Source organism: Phoxinus phoxinus (assembly GCF_949152265.1).
Source record: "Phoxinus phoxinus genome assembly, chromosome: 3".
Lineage (NCBI taxonomy): Eukaryota > Metazoa > Chordata > Actinopteri > Cypriniformes > Leuciscidae > Phoxinus > Phoxinus phoxinus.
Genome location: NC_136878.1, coordinates 30,104,994 through 30,114,154, shown reverse-complemented (window position 1 = coordinate 30,114,154; position 9,161 = coordinate 30,104,994). Strand labels below are relative to the sequence as shown.

The 9,161-nt window shown below is 39.4% G+C and overlaps 1 protein-coding gene across 2 annotated transcripts; it reads left to right on the top strand.

The window, feature by feature from the left end:
• The first annotated feature begins 223 nt into the window (after positions 1 to 223).
• arrdc3a (arrestin domain containing 3a) lies at positions 224 to 8,808 on the top strand. 2 transcript variants are annotated; one of them, XM_079608768.1, is made up of 8 exons: positions 224 to 768; positions 3,177 to 3,258; positions 3,349 to 3,496; positions 3,603 to 3,705; positions 4,255 to 4,511; positions 5,327 to 5,489; positions 6,095 to 6,237; positions 6,359 to 8,808. In XM_079608768.1, the coding sequence occupies exons 1-8, from the start codon at positions 225 to 227 to the stop codon at positions 6,425 to 6,427; spliced, it is 1,509 nt and encodes a 502-aa protein (XP_079464894.1). In that variant the 5' UTR covers position 224; the 3' UTR covers positions 6,428 to 8,808. The 2 variants fall into 2 exon arrangements, with proteins under 2 accessions (XP_079464894.1, XP_079464895.1); XM_079608769.1 differs by lacking the exon at positions 224 to 768 and adding an exon at positions 2,644 to 2,863.
• The last annotated feature ends 353 nt before the right edge of the window (positions 8,809 to 9,161 follow it).

Below are 9,161 nucleotides of genomic sequence, written 5' to 3'. Positions count from 1 at the left end.
GCATTCCCCTTGAGTAAACAGAGCCCACGTTCACTTATAACATGTTACTCTATAACCAAACTGTTCAAATATTAATGTGGAGTGCTACCTAAACCTGTGAAAAATGTTTAGACTTCCACGTATTCTTTTAATACACTGCTCAGCTGTTCGCTGTTATTTGTCTCCTGAGTCCCCGGTCAAAGAACTGCACAAAAAGCGGAAGAAGGGGGACGGATAAGAGAGTTATGCGCATGCGCACTAACTTGTTTTTCACAAGAGCAGCGCTTAAAGTGAGCCGGTGGCGAAATCTCGCTGTCTTTCATTGCAGACCATCAAGCCTTCACCGAGACGCGATAACAGCATCTTTTGCTGTTATTCAGCTCTCGCAGCTCAATGACACTATCCAGTGTCAACTCTCGCTTTTTTTCATAAGAGATTATTTTCATAGACTTTGGCCGTGTGATTTGTTTTTGTCTACAAAACTTTGTACATTTTATTTTCTTGCCACCATGGTGCTAGGAAAGGTAAAGAGCTTCGTTGTAAGCTACGACTGTCTAAATGACAGCAATGTCCCTGTTTTCTCAAGTGGGGACTCCGTCTCAGGAAGAGTTATTATTGAAGTCACAGGGGAGATTCGTGTGAAGTCACTTAAAATACATGCAAAGGGATTTGCAAAAGTTCGTTGGACAGAATCACGAAATGCTGGATCCAACACTGCCTACACTCAAAATTATACAGAAGAAGTGGAATATCTGAATCATAGAGACATCCTTATTGGCCACGAAAGAGGTAAGAATACAGATCAAACATGCTCTCAGTGTAGATTTGTTCCGAAAAGAGCAGTTGAATGCACTGGTAGGATGGCTGCTCAGTGGTCCAGGATGATGACATGACATACTTTGGATGCTGCACAGTACTTGTTGACCGGGGGATCTGTAGACAGTATTGTATAACGTTATGCATTTCTTTTCTTTATCGATTGTTTTGATGTAACGTTATTCATTTGTTGGATTCGATTGGCTTATTAACGAAAAATACACCACATACATGGAACATTACATGGCAGACTCCTGATCAGATCAGTCATTCAAAAAATGATTTGGCAATACACATGGATGCTTAATTTTCACTATTCCGTTTAGATCGCATAAATGCGTGATATTCAGCACATTTATTTATTTTATTCTGGACTGCACTTCAACATTCTTTCAGGTGTCAGTGACAGCTTGAATGAATGAATGGTGGCCACACAGTTTGCTCATCTCATGCTACAGCCTTATGAAAAACGAGATTCATCTTCGGTGCTCCACCGCTATAAATTTATTTTGGAAAAAACAACGTTCATAATTTCATATAATATCACAGTTATGACATATCTTTCGGCATAATGTCTTAAGTTTCCACCCATTGTTAGAAGCGGTTCAATCCTGTTTTGATGCAGTGTCTGGCCGTTCTTGTCTCTGATTGGTGGAGGCGCCAACGTGTCTTCTGTGACATCATGCTTTTGCGGAAAGTGAGAAAAACAGCAACTTTGCACCAGTGGCTGTAGTATGCAACCTTGCACATAATACAGTGGCTAGTATTAGATATAAATGCATTCAGTGGTCCAGTAACGTAGTTCCATAAAACGACAATGCTGACTGACAACCTCTCTGCATAATGTTCTTGCATACACTATGATGACTTTTCACACTTGAAATTGGCCAGTATTCCTGTCAACTGGTTTCACGCTGTACATTTCTAAACCCTAATTTGCATATTTATGAGGTCGAAAACTTTTATTGTACGAATACAGCTCGCGACCTGTTTTGATAACAGCAAGTCTTTCGGTGGAAGTGTGTCCGCTCTGGCTGTTTAAGACACATAAAACGTTTGCAAAAACAACCGTCTCTTTTTAACCAGTTCTGTTCGACATTTTCAATTTTCTCTCCGCGCGTTCCAGTTTCTGCAACTGTACATGGCCATAGACAGTACAGAGCTCATGAATATTTAATGAGGTACGCACCGAGGCAGTTCATTGGTTGTCTGTTACCAAACAACTTGATGTAATGTTCTACCGCTGCATTGTTCCATTATACTGACTTGAGCTGGACTTTAAAACACAGGGTTACAAAATTACAAGTGTGAAACGTTGCTTTACCCAGGGGGAAATGTGACTTCAAGAATACACCCAAATTGTATTAACTTTTTTCTATATTCAGTCGCTATTCTTTGTTGTGAAGTTTTGGTTAGCCTGAGCTGGCTTCTGGTAACGTTACAGAACGAGCCAGTCAATGTTTGAATGTTGAAACGTATTCGTTGTATACGCATCAATTAGTGCATGTAATGACTGTTAGTTGCATGCGTATTGTAATTTGAAAGAAATTCTTTCCCCTGTTAAGTTCTAATCATAATAATGTGTCTAATTGTCACTTTGCTGTTTCTGTATGAGTAATTGGTTACAATAAAGATCAAATTATTATGGAAACTGGTCGTTTTTCTGTCGTTTCTGATTGCTGGTGTTTTATTTTAATTTACTTATTGGTCATATTTCTCTCACGTGTTTTCCTGAATGGGAGAACGCTCGTGAGGTCCACGCCGCAGCACACGAGTAGATTCAATTGGGAGGCGTGTACGCGCGCGCGCGCCGCCGCACACTGAAAACGTAATGAGCGCTCCGGCACAGGGAAGCAGTTGGCTCCGGTTTAGTCCGGTCTTCTCTTGCTGGAGTCTGCCTTTGATTGACAGCTCCGTGCTTGTTTACCATGGCTCCGCTAAAGTGCTGACTGCTGAGCTGGCAAAACGAAAGCCACCGGTGCTTTTTTGTCACACAAACATTATTTAACATTGGAATTTTGTTTCACATTTACCTTATGTTTCATGTGAACTGCAGTGGATCTTACGAGTATGTATCCCATTCAGAATACATACTGAAACGTAATACACCTGTGCCTCAACAGTGCAATGATTATGCATGTGATTTAAACGCTTATGATTCATGGGTAACATATAATTGTGATGCATATGATTTGCTGGGGTTTATGAGAATCCAACTGACGTTACTTGTTTTATCAAAGTGTGCTTATATTTACATTTAAGCATTTAGCAGAAGTATCATGCATATGTGTTTTAATAAATTAGATCATGTAACAAACAAGAAGATGATCAATGCTTTGGCAGGTAAGGTATATTTGGAATATTGTTCTCTTTTGTTTCAGATGATGATAACTCTGAGGAGGCACTTACCACTATTCATTCAGGAAGACATGAGTATGCATTCAGCTTTGAGCTTCCACAAACGTGAGTTTTGGTCAGATGTGGCACCAAAGTTTAATAATTGTTCATCTGTACTGTATGTTATAATTCTCATTTATATTCATGCACATGCAGACCTCTGGCTACCTCGTTCGAAGGGAAGCATGGCAGTGTGCGCTACTGGGTAAAGGCTGAGCTGCACAGGCCTTGGCTTCTGCCAATGAAGACCAAGAAAGAGTTCACTGTCTTTGAACACATCGACATCAACACTCCTCTCCTGCTGGTGAGTGTTCGCTTCCCTCTATTCGTCCTGATTCATCAATGCAATGTTGAAGAATAACCATTCAAGGTTCTTGCATTCTAAAGTTTTGGTATTCTACTTTGCACAGTCTCCTCAGGCAGGAACTAAAGAAAAGACGCTATGCTGCTGGTTTTGCACCTCAGGTCCAATCTCCTTAAGTGCCAAAATTGAACGGAAGGGTTATACTCCAGGTAAATCTGACCGTTAATATTTTCACTAGACATTTGGAACCCCACTGTATTTTTACATGGTACTAGGGTTGCATTAAATGTATTATTTTCGATTAATCTGTCAATTATTTCTTTGATGAATCCAAAAAGAAAAAAATAGTAATGTCAATTAAAAAGTTCATCAATTTGTATCTCATAATCATTAAGTTGTTATAGTTGTTATCGTGCTATTCTTCTCTCATCCGTCAAAGCACATGACGTGGCAAGGCGAATTAAACTAAAAGCTTTAGTTTGAAGCACTTAATTTGACGCATTTTCTACAGACGCATTCTCATCTGTAGAAAAAAATGTCCATCCTGAACTGTTGTCCATAGAAATGCGTTATTCACTATTGTAAAGTGACATGATTGGCGGAGGTTTTCGTGTATAGTGCGCAGGCTGGATTAATCATTAATTAAATTTGTTGTTGATTATTTTCATTAGCGATTTGATCAATTCATTGTTGTAGCCCTACATGATACCCCTTGATACTTTTTGGTACCATTAACAATATATAATTTCTTTACACAGGAGAGTCCATTCAAATCTTTGCAGAAATTGAAAACTGTTCTTCGCGTATGGTTGTGCCAAAGGCTGCCATTTACCAAACGCAGACCTTCTTTGCCAAAGGGAAGATGAAGGAGATCAAGCAATTGGTGGCCAACATCCGAGGGGAGTCGCTTTCTTCAGGCAAGACGGAGACATGGAATGGAAAAATGTTGAAAATCCCTCCTGTATCACCCTCCATCCTCGACTGCAGTATCATTAGAGTGGAGTACTCACTCATGGTAAGTGCTTTTTTTATTTTTTTTTATTACCGATCATCTCTACATGTGCCGGCATTTTCTATAGCTTAAAAATGTAAATAATGCAGTAATTTCAGAGCTTTATGTCAATTTCAAGCAGCTAAAGGATCAGTTCCTTGAACACCCCTTATGCTTTCCACACATGCAGTTCCATTAACGATAAGGAGATTATGCCAAGTTCTCCTCCTAGCACATACTGATAAGAAGATCAGACTAAAAATATCTGATGAAATTCAGGCCATTGAGTGATAATGGCCTATTAACCCCACAAACCAATCTGTCATCGCTCGTATATGAATATTTAGAGTTTACTACTTCAATACATCATGAATACATAAATAACGCTGTTAGATTTTTTTTTTTTCCTCCTACAATTTATTTCGTTTCTTGCCTTTTGGCAAAAGCATTTAATCTAAAGTGATTGAAAATACACTGGCACAATGATTCATCCCTAGTTTTATTTTATTTTATGCAGGATACTTGTTTTCTCAGATAACTGAAATCATGACTCATCAAATACTGTTTCAGGGTTCAAGTCTCTATTCCGTTTAGTCATTTATTTACCTAAATTACATTTTGGTATGGAAATAGGCTAAAGGTTAGGATCGTGATATTTTTCATTGGTAGTACTGCACACCATGAGTGTATATTAGCACTGTTTGTTTGCTTTTGGGATACGGAGAAGCATTTGGACCTGGAAACAGTGACAACCAGATGGTTTTACCAGTCATATTTACAAATCAAGGTGCACTATTTGTGAAATGATTAACCTAAAATCCCAATATTATTATCTGCAGGTGTATGTAGATATCCCAGGAGCCATGAACCTATCTTTAAACCTTCCCCTGGTGATTGGCACCATCCCCCTCCATCCTTTTGGTAGCCGTACGTCTTCTGTGAGCAGTCAGTGCAGCATGACCATGAGCTGGTTAGGCATGGCCCTCCCTGAGAGGCCTGAAGGTAAGGAACTCTGCATGATACTGCCTGCTTATCCGCTAGGTTGTCAGTTAAAGGATTAGTTCACTTGAAATGAAAAAAAAAAAAAAAAGTTGTTTCAAACCTGTATGAATTTCTTTATCCTGCTGAACAGTGAACACAAAGGAAGATTTGTTTGAAGAATTTCGGTAACCAAACAGTTGATGGACCCCATTGACTTCCATAGAAGGAGAAAAAAAAATACCATGGAAGTCAATGGGGTCCATCAACTGTTTGGTTACCGAAATTCTTCAAAATATCTTCCTTTGTGTTCAGCAGAAGAAAGAAAATCATACAGGTTTGAAACCACTTGAGGGTGAGTAAATGATGACAGCATTTTCATTTTTAAGTAGACTATTCCTTTAAAACCACTTGTTTTGAGGCATGTTTTCAATATAATGAGAGTCCAGATTTGGTATATATGGAGGTCATGTGATTTGAATCTGACTTGCAGAGAAATAACTTGTTGCTCAGTGATCTTTAAAATAAGACACCAAGAGAGGAAGTGGAGATAACATTGTACGCAGAGAAGAAACAGATATCATGGTTGGCATAGCTACAGTATTAATGTTTGCTTTTGCTGTACGCAGCTCCTCCAGCCTATGCAGAGGTGGTCACAGAAGAACAGAGGCATGGCCGTCTGGATGTGTCGTCAGGGCGGGAGAACTTTGAAGGGCCATTATTGGCCTACATCCAGGAGTTCCGCTTCCGACCCCCTCCACCCTACTCTGAGGTAAGCTTTTTGTTTTTTTCTGACGGGTAAAATGTTGATCTTTTTATCAGGAAGCAGCCTTCAGCCATGTTTACATGCATTGGACTCACGGCAGCTGTTTTTCTGTTCCCCTCTCCATCAGATTGATCCACATCCAGATCAAGCCACATCGACCGCGGAGCAGAGACTCGACACCTGCCCATCACGTTGAGAAATGCATGGAACGAGTCCAAAGCGGTTGGGCTTTAGGAGCTTTCACTTTTGTTTATCTCCAGATGACAGCGATTGTTCGCTTTGCTGTCACCACCAAGAGAAAACAAACCTCTATGGAGAAATCCGTTCGTAAGGGTGCAGGAAGTCACTGGCAAATTACCCGACCCAGAGATTGCCCCCGCAACCCCCCCCTGACCCGTGGATGGGAGACTCCCCACAGGACTAAGCCTGGAGAGCTTTGTCAAAGTAGTCACTTTTCTCATGCTTTTCAGTAAAAGTTGACTAAAGAACATGCAGACCTTGTCCGAGATCTGAAGAGAAAGGCAAGAAAACACTACGACCGCAGCCATTCGCAGTACAGCTGAGAGAAACTCGGCATTCTCTTGTGTCAGATTTTGATTTCTGTTTGCGCATGTTTGCTTTCCTCGATTGAGTTTTAAAATCACTGATTGTTTTATTTCAGTTTTCTTGGACTAAGAGATTACAGGCTTATAACAGTTTCGCTTGAGCCGCACAAATTACAAAGAACACAGATTCTGAGGAATAACAGACTGAATGGACTGACGTAATGCACTGATCTTGTTCAAGCTCTTTTGAGGTCTGTAGTTTTCATTGATTGTTTCCTCAGCCGATAATCTGCTCTTGGTAACAGGCTGTCTGAAAGCTTTCGCAACGTTGCCTCGCCAACTCATAGCCCAAGATTGGCTTTTGTTTTTGTTTGGTTTTCCTGTTCAAATGAACTTCATTTTCAGTTCTAAATGTAGAACCTTTCAGCCAAACGTGGTTTGCTTGGTGTTAAATTTGTTGCACATGTTGTTTGGTAGAGGAGCAAAAGTCCAGGACTTAGTGTTCATGTGTGCGATCGGAGCAGAGAGATAAAACAGGGTGGGGCCTGGGCAGGACGCCTGAAAAGTTTGTTGCCTTTCTGTTCGTAGTGTGTAGCGGTGCAGGCTTCGAGATTGCACTGCCTGAAAAAAAGCACTCAGTCTCAGGTCATCTCACTTGCCAAATGAAAACAAAAACGGTGCAGATTATGTTTCAGTTGCACTGTTTCAGTTCAAGGAAGGAGACTATAGAAGGAAATCCAGATTCAATATTGAAAAACTGATTCAATTAAGAGAGGAGATATGCGCAAAGATGCAAGGCAGCTTTCAAAGACTTATGACATTCCCTTTTTGTCCTGCTGCACCGGCGGACTTACATTCGACGTAATGTTTCTTCAGACCAGTGAAGCCAGGCATGACCCAAAGAATGGCACAAATGCTTAAAAAGCCAAGTTGTAAAGCAAAACGAGGACTCTGGATCTCATCCAGAGACATCCGAATCTAGTTGAAATGAGTTGTACATTTGTTTTTAAAACTCATTCGACTACAAAAGTAGTTTAGGCTCTGATCATGCTTGGCCTTCATTAAGCATTTTTCTTTCTTTTTTTTTTTTTTACTGAATTGAAACCACAAGTCTGCTCATATCTGGTTGAGGTCTGGAGAAATTGACATTCAACCATTTAGCTATGTAAATAGTTGAAGTGTTTGGATTTATAGAATTAGTCATTATTTGTGCACACAGTGTGTGTTATAGGTTCATCTCTAATGTGGTGGTTATGATTCAGCAGTTTTTGGAGCAAAGTGATCTTAACATAGTGGCCTTGATGAAGTACTGATCTTAACATTCATCTAAACATCCTATTTGTTGTCCTTTTAGTCCTACAGAATGGGGTTTAGTTTAAAATGACAAAAAGGGAAAACTAAAAAGTCCTTCAAAGCGAGCTAGCATGGATCCATGCCACTTTTGATTTGAACGGGTTTCGGTTTTCAGTTATGGGTTTTGATGAATGCTTATGGGCATTCAGTGTTTGTTTTTCAAACAAACAAACTACTATAGATCCTCTCGTCTCAATCAATATGGGAACAATAGCTGTAGCACACCTTAGAGAAATGGGTCATCCAAAAACTCAAGAGATGATTGAGAAGAAAATTATTTGCTTCTCTGTTGTGTTTTATAGTTTTAAATCGAACCAAAATGGGCTACTAATGAAAGAATAAGCTTAAGCACAAAAAGAAAAGTGCTTCTTTTTGTGGTTGGTCAATACTATAGTCTAATGCTTGGCCTTCCGTGTAGTCCAGTGTTAAAAGCTAAACTCTTGACTCTGTCAGGAAACACCTTTAATGGAAATATGGTATGTTTTAGAAATTAAGTGCAATATTTCTTGAGTTAATTTTGACTCAGTGGTATATTTTGTCTTATTTTAATGTGATTTCATTTCAGAGATCATTATGAACATTTGATAATGATCGAAATGTATGTCTGTATTTGTTTTAACATTTGTCTTAGTTCTTCCTTGGAAATAAATAAACGAAATTAAAAAATCCCTTACCTCTGTTGTACTTCTGCTTTATTTTTAACAAAACAGCACTACAATAATTACATTTTCACTATTTACTATGTTGATATTGGAGCATAAAAGCAAACAGGCTACTGCTCAGAATTGAAAACATCAGCAAGACCTCTTGTATGAAATATGGACACGTTGACATATTTCACAACTAACAGAGAGATGTCGTCATAAGAATCCTTTTCTTTTTTTCACATTTACTCCTTTGCATTGCTTTTGCTTTATGTAGATCATTTCAAGATAAGGCGTTGACTCCAAGACGCCAGCTTGGTTTATAGGGGATAACCTTCTGACCTCAGCTTATCGGATGGCACTAGGGTCAAGAAGTGACTGGGGTCAA

Bases quoted from the DNA above. Each gene is read 5' to 3' on its own strand.
- arrdc3a (XM_079608768.1), top strand. From the start codon at position 225: ATGCGCATGCGCACTAACTTGTTTTTCACAAGAGCAGCGCTTAAAGTG. The intron at 4,512-5,326 runs GTAAGTGCTTTT...TATTATCTGCAG, and splicing joins GAGTGGAGTACTCACTCATG to GTGTATGTAGATATCCCAGG. The intron at 6,238-6,358 runs GTAAGCTTTTTG...CCTCTCCATCAG, and splicing joins CCCCTCCACCCTACTCTGAG to ATTGATCCACATCCAGATCA.